Genomic DNA, 17,615 nt, shown 5'->3' on the forward strand with positions numbered 1-17,615 from the left:
TAGGATGATAGGATTGTTTACTTTTTCTTTTGGTCTATACAGAGGCTCCATACATTAAGAACTTATTTATTTGCCATCAAGTTAGCTTCAATTTATGGTGCTCCTATGTGAACTGACAAGAACTGCTGCTATTAAACAATAACAGCTGCTAAATTAGTATAGGCAACTTATTGACAGTTCCTAAATGTTTAGATTTAAAATAATTTAAAAGACAAAATAGCAACAATATAGTATTTTTCAGTTATGGCCAAGTATATTACATATAAAAGAGCAAAACGTAAAAATTTGACAATGAGAGGACAAATTAATGACTTGAGTTCCATTGGGGGAAAAGTGGGGTATAAATAAAATAGTAATAATAACATTTCATTGAGCGATCAGTTATACTGGAGTGGATAGCAGCATGAGATATGGGTGACAATTTTCACTTCCTCCTCCGGGCCATACAGATGGCATATCAGATAGTATATTCCTGTTTACAGCTGTCATTCAACATTTTTCTGGAGTTGGAAGTTTGGGGGAGGGGGTGAGCCCTGTTATCAGATTTGCAAGCCATTTTAGCATGTACAGCTAGCCCTCCATATCCACAGATTCTTTATCCATGGATTCAACTATCCACAGCTTGAAAATATTCCAAATATATATAAATTTCAAAAAGCAAACCTTGATTTTGCTATTTTATGTAAGGGGCAACATTTATGCCATTGTATATAATAGGACTTGAGTATCTATGGATTTTGGCATCCACAGGGGTACTGGAACCAAACCCAGGGGATACAAGGGTCCACTGGATTTGACATTTTGTTTGGCCAAACACCACCTGAAAAGAAATTAAATGGGCTGGTCTGGGGGGTTTGAGAGAGTGTCTGTCAGGGGACTTTGGTAACTGCACGCAGTCCATAGGCTGTACTTTCCCCAGTCCTATGTTATAAAAACAAATAGAAGAATACAAAGCCAACAATGTACCCTGATATAATGACCATAGTCAGACAGGATATAAATTGGCTTCATGAGATGTGTCTGTCAGTAAATACCTTACACACACACACACACACACACACACACACACAATATAGTGCCATCATGGAACTTATTAGCATTGAGCTCAATTTTGAGCTCAAACTATTTCAGTTTACACACACACATTTCCATTAGGTTAGATATCAGTCGGTCTTGGAACAACTCGAAGTTGTTCCAAATTGGCTGAGATTTCATCATGGAGCCCTGGAAAGGGAAAAACATAAGCAGACATGCATTTATCACAGAATAGGAGCAATTAAAATAGTAATATTAGAAACAGTAGCAACCGGCATCAGCTTTGGCCTAAATCCAATGTAAGCGCATAACAATGTCCAGATTTTTGGGCCCTTCCCCCTGCAGCCCCACGTGATGCTGAAAACCTGCTCTGGGAGATTTCCCAGTCCTCTGGATCAGGTTTTGGGGGCATGTGAAGGACTGCAGAATGGATGGAGGTCACCCTCCTCCTACAAGTTACCTATAATGCTAAACACACCACACTCATTCTCAATTTATGGTTCTAGAGTTGTATTAATTACAAAATACCTTGTTATAAAACATGTAATCTGAATTATTTTTCTTGGATGCAAGGTGTAGCAGTTTGTCAGAATCTGGCAGAGTCTGCCATGTGTTTTGTTGTTGTATTAATTTGCTTAATATAGTGCATAATGGGTCCTATGCTTTAAATGTTAAAGAGCAAAGTTGTCATGCCCAGCCTGGAGGACAACTCAGAGGACAAGCCAGAGCCCCTGGGACTTGAACCTGTAATTGGGGAGCCTGAGGCTGGCCCTAGCTCTGCTGGAGCAGAGCCTGTGGCCCCTCCAGAGGTTCAGCAGCCAAGTCTGCCTGGGGCCAAGGCTGTGGACATAGAAGAGGATCTGGAAAGTGTGCTTATCTTCAGGGAGTGTCGAGCCAAAAGAGAGGGCATTCGAAGATCACAGAGGCTTTATCAGAAATGTGTTTGTGATCAGACACACCTGAAGGCCTGCTGCTTGCCTATTTAGGCAGCTGGAGCATGTATGCCTCTTTGCCAGTGGTTGTCTGACTTTTCTGGAGGGAAGACTCTATCTCTGGCTCCTGTGGCTTCTTGGAAAAAATCCTTGTTTCCTAGATTGCTGACTATCTTGATTATCCAGAAACCTTGACCTTGCCTTAGCGACCTGCCTAATACCTTGAATCTCAGACCATCTGACAACTCTTTTGGTAATCCTTCTGCTGATACTGCTTTGAATCTCCAAGACTGTGCATTTTCCATGTTAAGTTGGAGTATTGGGGCTTTGCTCCAGTTTTTAGCCCCAGAATTCAGCTTTGTTCCACTTTCCACCTTCTTTCCCTGCCTTTAAAGAGGCTGGAAGATGTTTTATTTTATTCATATGTTTCATCCCATTATCTCTGGAATTGCCCTTGCATGATTAGCCTGCTCATTGTGTAGATGTGGCTGGCCTAGACTTTGAACCATTAGGACTTTGCTAATAGAGCCTTCCTGATCTTAAGCAAAACGTCTCTTGAGCTTCATGTCTAACATAGGGTTTGAACATGGATCTCCTTGGTAACTTTCATAGTCCTGTACTCTGATCATTGCACAGCACTCTTTTTGAGTACAACCAGTTCTGCAGACACTATACATTAGCAAATGGAAGTTGTAAATACAATGAACGTGCACTTACTTATTTATAGAGTACCTTCTATATTTAGATATAGTATCTCTATACCTTATCTCAGCTGATGTAACTTCAACTTTGTCAAACATGCCCACTTCCGGCAGTTCAGTAAATCAGTCTTCTGTAGTCAAATAGCAAAACCTTTTCAGCATCTGAAGAAGTTAACTGTAAGACATCTACAGGCAAAAACTATCATCATCCAAAAACTTAAGCATAGAATAAGCAATGCCCCATGTGACCTTTATTTTGATTTGTTAACAAATTAAAACATCTCTATACCCAGCCTTCATTGTTTGCCCCTCCTCTTTCACACACTTTGGTCTTTGTCTCTACTTTCTTTTCCCTGGGAAAATCTTCTGTGCATTCTTCAACCAGGCAGTTATGTTCTCTTTGAACTAACAGTAAAACACTATAAATCCCATCACTCCCAATTATATACTTTTGTCCAAGAAAGCAGCCAAATGCAGATAAGCCAGCTAGTTCTTAAACAAACAAACCCCCAGATAGCAGAGTCAGTGTAAGCAACACATTTTCATGCCTGCATATAAACAGCCCAGTGCCAGCGCAAGGCTGCAGCAAAGCAAGAGTGAAAGTGCAAAAATTCCAATAGATGTAATCACAACATACACAAACCAGGCAGTCCAACAGGGGGGCATGGTATCACGCAGCATACCAATGCACCAGTACCTTGTACTGGCAGTATATTGCATGTGTGACTATGTGGCCGATCAAAAGGGTGGACATCCAACGGAATGGCATGTCAATGGGACGTGGAAGATAATTCAAGGTCGCAGGCAGTGTGTTTGATGGTGTGCATGCATGATGGGTAGGCAACAAAAAAAAAATAACGACAGAGTGTTTCATGAGTGTGGAACACCCACCAAGGTAGGTGTTCAGCCCACCTTGAGAGTAGGCCATACAGACAGCAGGTTTTCAACCCGCTTTCAGAAAAAACAGGATCAAGCTTTTTCCCGCCCATCTGCTCTGGCCCAATGTCAAAAGACAGTGCAACAGCAAAGCTCTCATATTCTTATCAGAAAGTAAGTCAAGTTAAGATCTTAAGCCACAGTAAAAAAAAATCTACGATTCAAACCAATAAAGTCGAACAGAGAGCAAGTGAGTCAATGAAAGTTATATCCTAGAGAATTTACACAGTTCAAGTCCAGGCACCAAGGGGTCAGTCAGAGCAAATTTAGGGATAGAGTCATGTACTGATATTGTTTCCAGCAGCTTCTCCAGACTGCTTGAACTACCCTAGCCACGCAGTCTCAGCTTAAGGCACTTCAGCATACATTCTCTCCAGAAGGCATTTCTCTTGTAGAGATCCCTCCCAGGGAGGCCCCTACTACAGAGGATCCTCCATTGTACAGAGTTTTTCACTGGGTCACTTCAAGCCTCTCTCTTCTTTTTATATACCACTGCTCTGCCACATTCTTTGACTGAGACTGTGCTCTTTGCCTCTTCAGAAAGAGATCTACCACTTTCTCTCTTGAAGGATCAGGATCTTCAAAGTTGGTTTGCTCTTCAGTGCCATCTGCTCCTGGAAGCTGTAGACCAGTGGTCCCCAGTGGCTACTGCCCTCTTTCTTCTTGGGCAACAATCCTAGTGCCTCCCTGGGCATATTTTTTTATATTAGGTCTACTGTACTACTTCAAATTCAAAACAACCAATCCCAGTTGCTGCTCCCTTTGCACCAAGTCACCCAGGGATCAGCGACTGAGAAGCTTCTTGCTTGTGCCAGTCTTGTAGCAAAGGCCAGCACAGGCAAAGGTCTTTTTGATTCCTGTTTGACTTGGTACTCAGTCACTGCTCCCTTTGATCCTGGGAGCCGTGACTGAGAAGCCTCTCACCTGTGCCAGCCTTGCTGCTCAGTTGCTGCTCCCAGGCTGACCAGGTGTAAGGGAGAAGCTTTTTCCCAGAGAAGAGGGACTCTCGGTCCTTCATTGGGGAAGAGAAAGGTATAGCCAGTGTGTATGGGGGTTTAGGGAGGCCACATTCTCTGGACTGGAAACTGGTGTGGGCTGGGAAAGGGAGAGATGTTATATGCAGGAGTCACTCCAAGACAAAGGACTCTTTCCAATAATTCAGTGCAGATACTCCTTCCCCGGAGACATTATTTTATTTATACCCCTTTCTTTAGAAATGCTCTCAGAGTAGAAGACATGTCTTCTCCACACAGCTTCAAGTGTCCCCTCTCCCACAAAAAATGGTTTCTTCTGTTACCTCTTCTCTCACTCAATCTGATGAAAGAAAGCATGATCAGCAGCGCAACTCCAGCCTGCTAGCCATGTCCCATCCCAGCAAAACTCACAAAGCTTGAGCAGGGTCCCAAATTTGAAAGCTCTTTTTTACCACCACCATGTCCTCTAACACTTTGCTCTAGTCTGTCCCAAAATGGTGCCACTCTGAGGCACAGAAGCGATGCCCTGTGCCCAAGCCTGATGAGAATTTACCAACTGCACCAGTAAGAGAGTGAGCTCACATGGGCAGGCAAAGAGCAAGAAATAGCACCACACAAAATGATCAGCGAGGCTATGTGGTGGTTTTTTGTTGTTGTTGTTTTGAAGACCTTGAAAAGAGGTTTCATGCAATCTTAATCTCCACCGTGCTCCTAAAGGCTGCTGGTCTTTCCTGCTCACCAATACTTTGACTGAAGCCCCCTCGCCCCCCCCTTTCCCCCTCAACACCCTCTACTGTCCCACTTTTCCTTCACCCTGGAATCTTCCATTGCCCTCAGAGGAGGCTAGCACCCACTTTAGGAATCACTGCTCTGGATCATCCTATAAAGAGGATCCCTCTACTAAGGCATAACAATGGGTGACCTTGATCTAGATGCTTTAAGTCAACCTAACATACCTTTAAGGTTGTTATGAGGACAAAATACATGGCACACTCCACTATGAAGGAAACATGGGAGATAAATGCAATTAGTTAGCTATGAAGAAATGTACAAGATTATGAACAACAGAATTAACTGAATTTATTACAGACCACACTGGTATTCTACCACATTATTACTTCTGCATATAGGGCCTTAGCCATTAGGATGACTTTGGTTCTCGAAAACCTCAGATCGGATTATTCTATAATGAGGCTGTTATGAAGATGAACAGAGGATGTAGAAATTTGACAGTTTAGTGTAAATGAATGAAACTACTAATATTGCCCACTGTACCAAAGATAACAAATACCAGACTGAGGCCCAGAACAGAAGGGGTCAAATGAAGCAGCTTCAGGCCACTTTGGAGGTGTGGCATTCCAACAGTGCACACCTCCAATGATGCCAGAAGCTGTGCTGAAGCCCGCTCTAGTCATTAGGACTGAAGCAAAAAGGAGCAGGAATAACCCAGCTCCTGGTGGCACAGGTTGTCCCCTGTGTCTGCAGCCCACTTTGGGCTTTCATGCCCATCTGCTCTAGCCCATAGTGACTCATTTCCCATGTTAAGAGTACCTTCCCAGATAGAAACATGTCATCAAGCAGAGATTACTAAGAAATGTCAGCTCCCTAGATATGTAAGGGTTTTTATTGACTTCCACCTTAATATAATAGTACTATCATAGACAGGTGCCAAGAAACCATGTGAATGTATTTTAGAGGTAAATCTCATTATCTTCAAATGAACTATTCCCAAGTAGATTTGGTTAGACAGCACAAGAGAGAGCTCTTCTCATGCTTCTGGTCTTTCCTGAGGCATGAGGTTTACCACTGCACAGAAAAGAAGATAGGTCTTAGGGTCTGAGGCAATGATGTTCTTCCTGTGTTCTCATAAAATCCTCTTCTAATATGCTGGTGTTTTCCCTGTCTTTTGATTGTATTCATAGCTGCTTCCACCCTATACATATACTACTGAGTGTCAGTCATTTTTATCCACTTATAGTCAGTCTTGTCATTGTTCACCCCATTCTCAGAAACAAGGGCATTTCTACAGTGTAAGAGCTCTGCACAAGCCAATTAAAAATCAAAATTCCCATCATGCTAATATAGAGAGACAGACTATGCATTTGTGATCAACGTTAGCTCAGTCATTGCAATCTTAATACAATACTTGTATACAGTGCTAAATCTATTAACCTAACTCATTTGCATGTGCTTTTGAAATTACATAAATAAATCAGCATCTAATTTTTGACACTGGCCTAAATTCAGTTGCTTGTGGCAATTAGAGAACACCCACCAAATCAATATGATTACTTACCAACTTACCTTTGAATCAATGGATCTACTACAGTTGAGATTAGCAACTGCATTTAGGTCAATGGATTTAACAGAATTGAACAGAACTATTTAAATAATAAATAAATAATACACCCAATTCCTCTTAAGAAATCAACCTTTTTAAAAACAGTAACATATTTAATACATCAACTGTAACTAAACTTAAACCTGTATCTCAAATGCAACCCTTCTTCCATTCCACCATCAATACTGGTGCTGCTACTAAACAATCTTACTTTTCAAAGACAATCAACAGGAAGATTCAACCAGAACAAATTTTCCCTACTCTACTAATACAAGTAGATCATCTCTTAACTTTTTAAAAACATCAAACCTGAAAGAGCTTCACATATCCAAAACATAAAATCAAGAGCATTTAATTGTCATTTTCTGCATTGCTTATAAGAAGTTAAAAAATTAATTGATTGGACTGGCTTTTATACTAAGGAGTCTTTTTAAAATACAACCAAAACCAAATGAGTAAAATCAAACAAATTCTGCCCATTTTTAGACAGTGGACATTTTCTCCAAATTACTAGTTTTAAGTAAAATCCAAGTACTATTTTTCATTAAGCAATAAGCCATGTAAGTTCAAAAATAAGTTTTCTCATTTAAATTTTGAAATTTAACAATACCCAAAATAGAACACTGTAATAAATCAGATGGCAAGTAATTTATGGTCAAAAATAAGCTTGTACACTTAAAAATGTTATGCAGTTGATTATATGTATCTGTCAGGCACTCTGACAAAGCCTTTGTTGCTCAAATAAAATTGTGGGAAGTCGAAACAGAATAGAAAAAGACTTGATGTTGTGCCAATGTACAATGGAAGGGAATTCAATAACATGCTGCAGAGACAGTGAGCTTTTATCAGACGCACTGAAAAGTGATGGTAGCTACACGTCAATGCTGGGCCAGAGAGTGTTACTGGAGAGTGCGACTGAGTGTTTTCCCCACAGGCAATACGCTATTATTGACTCCCCCCATTAACATGTAGGGTGGATATACATTTATTGAAGGTTCTAATGGAAGGCTGAGGGACTCCTATCCTGAGGCCAGAGCAGAAAGACAGCCTATCACTTCATGTAATAGTAGCCCATGTGTGACAGACCTGACCTACATTTCCCCCTTTCTTTCTCACAACAGCCTGTCACTGTTTTAAGATGCTATTTTCTGAGATGTATTTAAAAAAAAACCAAGGGAAGAAAGAAAGAAATGCATGCTGGAACAGTCTGGTTAATATGCTTTGCTGGAGTATTATTTATAACTTGTTTCTAAAGCTATACAAGTAGAATAGAAGCATTATGAAAAATACCCTAAAACATGGGAAATTATGGTGAAAAAGGTACATTTAACGATTATGAAGCATTTATATAACCACATTGTACACTATACCTTTGGCATAAAACATATATCTAGAATGCAGCATTGGATTGCAGCAAGAGACATAACTCAAGTAATTAAGAACATTTAATAAAACCATTTTAAATACTGTCAAATGAAGAACGGCTAAACTAAGTCATTATTATCTAAATTCTGCATTCATTAGAATTAGTAGTACAACTCCCACCTAATGCTTTGTCAAAAGTAATTTAATGTTTTTACTGTCTAATGGATGTGTAGTAATAAGTATAAATAATGTATCTAAATATGGAAGCGAGATAACAGCAAATGAGGTGTTTCGGTCGAACAAAAAGCATTTCATGAAAAAACACCACTGAGCAACCATTCCAGCTCCTGCTCTCAAGAGCTGCTGCTGCTGTTGCTACTACAGCACTCCTCGGCAGGAACCTACCACGCCGCTGCAGGTCATACTCTTTTTTTGTCTCTTCATTCCCTAGAATTTTCCACGCTCGATCAATTTCGATGAACCTCTGCATGCGCGCCTCCACTTCTCCTGCTGGCACATCTGTGCTCTGTTTGTCTGGATGATACTGCCAATCAAAGGAAAGAAGAGGAGGGGGAGAATGAAAGGGGAAATCAATAGTAAATATGAGATCTATTTTGAGGTGTATGGAAGATACAAAGGTCTGAACTACAGTGCCAAGGAAAACAAACAAAGGAAACAGCATTGGCCGCAAGAGATTGCTGCCAGGTTAATTAGACCACTGGAATAGCAGCAAATACACCAGTGGAACAAATGTCACAATGTGCACTGACAGCATTTTCTGGATAATTTGCTGATGGAATCATTGGTCTTATGGACAATTTACCTAGAAAGAATGACTAATGCAAACAGAAATAGGTATATGCAAATAAACACAAGGTAGGAGTAAGGGAGAATTATTCAGATACAACATTAAATTTCTTAGACAAATATAGAGAACAGAAAGTTGTTCTATTGTTACTATTTACTTAAAATACTTTTTAAAAAAGTTTTTATAATTAAGAGATACCATAGATGACAGAGAACTCAACATACATTTGTCATATATGTAATTCTATTTTTGAAGCTATGATTCACCATCTTTAATTTATTCCAATCCAATGATTAAAAAGCCCTTCCAAATTCCTAAAGCCATGGGTCACTGGATATGACATTATGTGCTGTTTTCAGTTTTGAAATAAGTATTAGAGGACAGAGATACAGTAAAAGGTAACATATGCAAGGGCAAAATGGTACAATAATATTTTATTGTTTGCAGTGACGTTGTGAAACACAGCACTGTACCATTTGTTAGAGTACAGCAACAGAAACCATCTTCCCAAAACAACATCTTAGTGCAATCCTGTTTGCATCAATGCTTGCTCTTTCTCAACTTCTATTTTTACATTAAGTTGATTTGAATCATTTGTTATACTATGGTTATTATACATAACTATTATTCAAATGTGATGAATTCAATTCTGAGGAAGTCTCATTCCCAATGAAAAATGTATACATCTATTTATATTTATAGTATTAAAAAAGAACGGGAAATATAGCTTTACCTGACTACCTTTGCCTTCACACTTGACAACCTACAAGTATTAGCTTAACAAAGATACCTGAATATTTGAATTATATCAATACAAATAAAAATTAAATGGCTAAAGGCCTGTAACATATTACAGAATTGGATCATAATGGCCAAATATTCATTACTTTCATCACTTAATTAAGCAACTACATCTGAACAGTTATTGAGAACATGAACAGAGGAAGTTCCAGATTGTTTCCCCATAGGATATACTTCCAGTATCTTTTCCTAGCATCAGGGACGGTTTTAACTAGTGAGTATTTTTTTCTTTCTTCTCAGTGCATTTTATTTGTTTGTATGACTTTGGCTGTTACCACACTGCAGAATTAATGCAGTGTGACACATCTTTAAACGCCATGGCTCCATCCTATGGAATTCTGGGATTTGTGATTTGTTTTGGCACCAGAGCTTTCTGACAGAGAAAGCTAAATATCTCACAAAACTACAGATCTCAGAATTCCATAGCATAGAACCATGACGGTTAAAGAAGTATCGAGTTGCATTAATTCTGCGGTGCAGATGCAGCTTTAATCAAAATGTTGTATTGTATACTGTATTTTATTTTTTAACATTGTGAAATGTATATCTCATCTCTTGTGTACAAACAAGCAAACCAGAATTGTTATGGGATTCACATATACATCCTGGTTTGTGAGGGGCAGAAAAACATATATAATAAAGTATTCCTCATGCCACTACTAACAAGGAAAGTAGCATAACAACCAAAGAATATTGATACTGTTGTATCAAAAGACAGAATGAGGCAATTTTCAGTAAATACTTTGGAAAATAATGGACACAGAGTTTTCTCTGACTGAATCTGTAGAAAGGTGCTGAAATGAATCATAAAGCGTCAGCGTATGGGAGGAAATGCACTTGTAACGCTAGTTATTTTTTTAAAAATGTCATCTCGTTATTATTTAATCTCAAAATATTTAACTGGATTTTGGAAAAAGAACAAGATGATGAGACAGTTTTAGATTTACCATACCTATCTTCCATAGGATATACTATACAAAACTCCTCAGCAAGATTTACAGAAGTTGTGGATTAACAAGCCAATAATTAGTTCATTTTCCCTGCATAATTTTGAGAACCGTTCCATCTTTTTGATGGTGACAGCTGATTTTAAGTTAAGGCAAAAGTAGTCCCTTGACATGAATGTCTAGTCATAACTGACTGTAGGGGGTGGTGTTCATCTGTTTCTAAGATGAAGATCCAGCGTAGTCTGAGGATTGCTCTGGTGGCCATGTGGCCAGCATGACTGCACCGAATACTATTACTTTCCCACCGAACTGGTACCTATTTATCTACTTGAGTTTGCATGCTTTTGAATTGCTAGGTTGGCAGAAGCTGGGACAAGTGATAGGAGCTCACCCTATCGTGCAGCACTTGGGCCCTGAACTGCCAACCTTCCAATCTTCCGATCATCAGAATTGGCATCTTAATCACTAAGCCACCACGTACCCAATAGCTGATTTATAGTTCTTAAAATTCAGAAACAACAAATTATCAACATAACACCTTGATGTCATTTGTCTTTGACCTAACCTGCAATTGCATGGTGGAAATAATCCAGAATGACACCAATTTAATTGTCATAGTTCCATGCTATGGAATTCTGGGAATTGTAGTTTGGTGTGGCACCAGAGCTCTGCTCTGATGCTACAACTACAATTCCCAGAATGCCATACCATGGAGCCATAGCAGTTAATGTGGTGTCAAACCAGATGATTTCTGCTATGCGGATACAGCCTTAAGAGGACAACGTGTTCTTACTTCCAGTACCATTCTCTGAAATCCATTGAAGATCTATAACCAGATACCTCTTCTGACCATGGTTATTGACTCTTACCTTCTCACTAACAACAGCTTACTGACTCTGGACCTCTGAAACTTGTTTAAAGTTAATAGGCATCACTAAGGAAGGTGGAAGCAGAAACATTTAACACTTTTTATAAACACCTAATTTCAATCGTTTTGAAACGTAAGCAAGGGCCACAGTATTACTTCCTTTGATCTAGACACTATACGTTTAGGCTACATCAATAAAAGGAAGCAATAGTGCCATTGTATTCTGCTTTGGTCAGGCCCCACCTGGTATATTGTGTCCAGTTCTGGGCACCACAATTCAAAAAGGACATTGAGAAACTGGAGCGTGTCCAAAGGAGGGAGACTAAAATAGTGAAGGGTCTGGAAACCATGCCCTATGAGGAAAGACTCAGGGAGCTGGGGATGTTTAGCCTGGAGAAGAGAAGGTTAAGAGGTGATATGATAGCCCTGTTTAAGTATTTGAAGGAATGTCATCTTGAGGAGGGAGCAAGCTTGTTTTCTGCTGCTCCAGAGAACAGGACCCGGAACAATGGATGCAAGCTGCAGGAAAAGATTCCACCTCAACATTAGGAGGAACTTCCTGACAATAAGGGCTGTTCGACAGTGGAACACACTCCTTTGGAGTGTAGTGGAGTCTCCTTCCTTGGAGGTCTTTAAACAGAAGCTGAATGGCCTTCTGTCAGGGACGCAGTGATTGAGAGTTCCTGCATGGCAGGGGGTTGGACTGGATGGCCCTTGTGGTCTCTTCCAACTCTATGATTTTATGATTCTATGAAGCAGATGGCCATATAGGGGTGGCTTGATGCTGCCCCTTTGAGTGCTGGATCAGGGCTGCGGCAACCGCAGGCTGCGGCCCTGATCCAGCGTTTTTCCAGAGGAAAAAAAAATTTGCACCAGAAAACAGGTGCCCTTTCTGCTGCGGTGGTGGCTTTTTGGTGCTCCTGCGGTGTGTAGCGTGTAAACACCGCACTGCCAGAGCGCCACAATGCTACCCACCTTCTGGCCAACAGGCAGCATGATGCTAGCTTGGAGGTGGCATTGGAGTGGAAGTCATCTGAACACCATGCTCCCATGCTGCCCTGAAGCTGACTGAAATTGCTAGTCTGTTTCGCCACCTACTTCAGTTTCATAATATTTATTTATTTGCCACCTTTCTTCTCGGATGGGACCAAAGATGTCTCTCTTTGCTTTAGTATCTTACTGGGACACAAGTGTTCCCTGAAAAAAACTGCTGTTCAGAGGGTCAGTTGTTTTTTCATCTATCTAGACAAGATATCAGACGAAGACTAAGGCTTCGAAGGGAAGCTATGAGAGAACTATATAAAATCCATAAGGTAAACACTTATCATTAAATATCCAAGTAAGAATATTTCTTATTTCTTTGTATTGGAAATTGTCAAAACTGGACAGTGAAGAAAGCTGACAGAAAGGAAAGCAGCTCAAATGAGGTGCTAAAGGAGAGTTTTGTGGATACAATAGACTGTTAAAAAGACAAATGTCCCAGAGCACATCAGGCCGAGCTCTCCCTAGAAGTCAAGATGACTAAACTGAAACTGTCATATATTACAGATATCATGAGACAATGTGATTCATTGGAAAAGACAATAATGCTAAGAAAAGTAGTAAAAAAAAAAAGGAGGAAGATCGCATAACAGAAGGACTGACTCAATCAAGGAAAAGGTTCCTGACTTTGCAAGACCTGAGCACGGCTGTTGATGACTGAGGCCTCACATTCACAGGATTGCCTTAAGCAAATAAGAACAACAAATATTTGTTACTGTGTGTGTATATTTAGTGAAATTTTACTGTGGGTATGAACAATCCCAAACATATAAGCGCACTATATTATAGGCCAAGCTTATTTTGGTTGCCAATTTCAGGTCTGGGAATATACCTTTGGAGTACAGAGCATAACACAGGAAATAAGATATAATGGAGGAAGCTATGTGTATTAATAGTGTGTGTATGTGTTACTGGGAAGAAAGAAACAAGCTAATACCAGCCAGAACATCTAGTCAAAGGTGAACAAAGAGGTGAAAACATCTGCATTTCTATCAATATTGAGATATCTGCAAATGTGACCGTTAATAATGCTCCTAGCAAGTGCAATGGCTGATGTTACCTGATGGAAGGCAGCCGAAAACTAAGATCCAGTTCCACACCATTTATTTATAATATTTCCAACAAGACCCAGAATTACATTGTATTTAAGATTTGTTTTGATTGGATAACTTTAAAAAGGCACTGTCAGCACCTTTGAAGGAATACAGATATCCCAAAAGGGGCAGGTTAGAGCTGCTCCTTTTAGACTGGATCAGGGCCAGGGCAAACAGATTCCTAGCCCCAATTCAGCCAGAATCTGCCCCAAAAAGTAGCGGATAAGATCTGCTCTTTGGAGGGATGAAAAAAAGCCAGCCCCAGTTGGACTCAAATGGGCTGTCTGTACAACCCCTTTATTAGTAATAGTAGAAATTTATTGTTAAAAGCTAAAAGTCATCACAATATAAAATATATCCAAACAGTAAATACAAAAACAGAGTTTAAAAAAAACAACATAAAAATCACCAAAAACAACATGGTAAAGTTAATAAAAGAGATCCATCAAAGGGGTACAACCCCTTTATTTGAATGGGACAGTTGACAACTGGGAAGAGGCTAGAGAGAATATAGAAGAAGTCAAGAGGAAACAGCAACTGGGCTGCTTCACCAGCCTTCCTTGTACGAAGAGAAGGCTGTGACACAGCCTCTGAGCCAATCAAGCTGTTCCTGATAAATTGCCCAAACATGCTTATGTTGCTAAGAATCCATTGGACTATGCTAAAATACATACAGTATAAGGATGTTTATAGCTATGTAACGGGTTTATAGCGATAACAATGTTCAATTATATTAACCCCTTGGATGTCTCTTTAGAGATGTGTAGTATCTCAACAGATAGGGTTGTATACCTTGATAGGTGGCTATGGACATGATACAAGGGACTAAATGCTGTCCAAGTTAAAGCCTTAGGAAATGTCTTTATAATGCCTTATCAGACACAATGGAAACTATGGCAGGTTACACACCGCCATTTAGTACGTAATGAATACGTACTAGGGTTAGGAAGGGGCGGTGCTTCCGCACTCCCCTAACCCTAGTACGTATTCTGTACGTACAATATGGCGGCGGCCGTTCCACACGGCCGCCGCCATATTTACGTATTGGACGCTGTGCGTCCGCACATGTCGCGGCATCTATGACGTCGCGAGTCCGCCCCTGGCGCCTCGCAACGTCATAGAGGCGCCGCTTAAAGAAGCTCCATTTTGGAGCTTCTTTTTCGGTCCGTGCGGGAGCCGCGCAGAGTGGCTGCTGCAGCTCCCGCACGGAGCAAACGGCGGCTGCGGCAGACCACCCGCCCATGAAAGAACCTGATGCTATAACATGTGTGCTATCCTATATGGCATGTTATGTAATATAAAGCAGGCAGTGTGCCCAGACATTAACATGTCTGTGTATTTCTCTAAGGGAGCTGTACAAATATATATGTGTGTATAAATGCCTGCATATTACAAATAGCCCAAAAGATTACTGAATAGCCTGCTTGTTTTCCCATGTAACATCCAGAAATTCTAATATTTAAGAATGCTAAAGTGGAGTGTTGAGCTTAATTCTGCCTGTTTGGTTTTCACCATTATCATGAGGTGGATGCCAGAAGGTGATAACAGGCCCCCAGACAGAATCCAGATTAGCTGACAAATAGAAAAGGACCCTCAATTCTACAATTAATAGCTAACGGGGTGGAGAATAACACCTATTTCAACTTGCCACTGGCCTGACAAACTGAGAAGTAAATCCTTGCTCATCTGGCTACTTAAACTTAAACCTTTTTAGACGAAGCCAAAAAAGAAGTTTAGCAATGTAAAGCCCACCACTAGTTCCCAAATCTTTTATTTACTGACATCTTCTATAATTTGCTTTTACTATATTGGCATTCCAGAGAAATAAAAAACAGTCAGCTACCCACAATCCTGTTGGGACAGTGTTTTCCAGAACATAAAGTTGACCATCCCAGTGGGTTGGCAAGTGAATGGCTAGTTGGGTACTCAGGATTTCTAAGTTTATGTGTCTGTTCTGAACAGTGTTTATCACAGGTGTGTGGAGTTTCTCCAATAATGCAGCACTCTACTCTGCTCTTAGCAAAGATAAGGTTTCCTATACCCTTCCATTAGCAAAGATAAGTGTGAAGGGGATGTTTCCTAGGTGGATGGGATGGTGACAACAATTACTGAATAATGCTTGGGAAATACAATCTGCAGTTTTTAATGCCTCCCTGGTGATTAATGAAAGTACTGGGATATCATGGAAAACTAGTTAGCACTGTAACGGCTGATACAGAACTGCACTAAACATGGACACATGTGGAGAAGAGAGTGGTGGTACTGATCATGGGCTTTAACTGGTCTCAGCTTCTGCTACAGTAATTACAGTGGTAGTATGTTGCCATATAAATGCATGGTGTAGTGGTCTGAGTGTTGGACTACACCTCTGGAGACCAAGGTTTGATTGCCAGCTCAGCCATGAAATCCACTGGGTGACCTTGGGCAAGTCCCATGCTCTCAGTCTCAGGAGGAGGCAAGGGCAAACCTCCTCTGAACAAATGTTTCCAAGAAAACATCATGATAGACTCACCTGAGGGTCATCATAAGTAGTAAATGACTTGAAGCCACTCACTCAACACACAAACAGCAGTGATGGCTGCTGGTACTCTGGCTCAAGGGTATGTACAATAAAAGGTTGAAGGTTCCCTTGTATAGTTTTTTTGTGGGTTTTTCGGGCTATTCTTCTAGAATACGGCCTCATAGCCTGAAAAACCCACAAAAAACTATGCATGCCAGCCATGAAAGCCTTCGATTTCCCGTTCCCTTGTATGTCTGCAGCACTAGGAAAGACTCCAGTTTATTTTTAAAAAACCCACAGTGTGTGAATGCTGCATGTTTTGTTAAAGAAATGCTAACCATATTGCGACTTCATCACATTCTAACTAGGAAGAAGGTCCATATTCAGATTGTTAAAACTAGATAATATCAAGACCATCACAGATAAGAGCACAGGAATATAGGAAGTTGCTTCATTGCGAATCAGACTATTCATCCATTTAATTGGCAGCTGCTCTCCAGGGTTACAAGCAGGGTTCTTTCCTCACCCTCCTAGAAAATTCTGGGACTCCTAGATGGTTTCCTATCCAAGTACTAATCAGGCTTGATCCACTTACTTTATGAAATCAGATTAGACTGGATGTGTTCGGGGCAATTTGGTCACTGTACAACTGATCCATACCTTCAGTGTTGTAATATTTAATGGTGGCTGACATCAGCACAACAGCAAATTACAACCATCTAAAAAATTTGGTGAACTTCCCCTTCTCCCAGATTTCTACCTGAATTTTCCTACTTACTTTCTCAGGGAAGCAGAAATAAATATATTCTCTTTACACAACACCATCGCTCCCAAACCAGGGTTGCCAAATGCTAATGGACAACCACTTCCAGAAATCTTGATTATTGGCTGTAATGTCTAGAGCTTCTAAATTTTGTAGCCCAACATATCTGGTGACCCACATTTGTGAACCACTGCCCTGAACCACATCACTGGGAGGGTTATATTATCAGCATATTACTCACATAGCCTCCCTCTCCCCACCTTGTCTCTCATCACTTTTGGCCAATTGCACTTCAGTGCTTGACTGCAATAGGTTAGGTCCAAGTAACCACAAAACTCCACATGTGGCTGAACAATATATAAATTTTATGCTATGAAAGGGACAATTTCCCAGCCATTTAGTCTCCTTCTACATTTTCTGTTAAGACACCAAATTGTCACATGTTAAAGTTAAACTGCTTAAAAGTTTAAATGGATAAACCAAGATCTAAATATTCTGATATTTGCCTA

General features: G+C 40.3%; 1 protein-coding gene across 5 annotated transcripts in view; it reads right to left on the minus strand.

The window, feature by feature from the left end:
• The window catches only part of LOC149314512 (dnaJ homolog subfamily C member 24-like), an 80,197-nt gene that overhangs the window by 35,843 nt on the left and 26,739 nt on the right, over window positions 1-17,615 (minus strand). For all 5 annotated transcript variants that reach the window (XR_016280932.1, XM_089521304.1, XM_089521305.1 and 2 more), the window contains one exon: window positions 8,690-8,828. Coding sequence is in view for 4 of the 5 variants with exons in the window: in XM_089521304.1 (XP_089377430.1) it covers window positions 8,690-8,828 (139 nt within the window). In the remaining variant the exon portion in view is untranslated. The remainder of the gene's footprint in view (window positions 1-8,689; window positions 8,829-17,615) is intronic.

The sequence above is a fragment of the Sceloporus occidentalis genome, unplaced genomic scaffold, assembly GCF_023333645.1.
Source record: "Sceloporus occidentalis isolate IW3139 unplaced genomic scaffold, rSceOcc1.0.p SCAF_4, whole genome shotgun sequence".
Taxonomy (NCBI): Eukaryota; Metazoa; Chordata; class Lepidosauria; order Squamata; family Phrynosomatidae; genus Sceloporus; species Sceloporus occidentalis.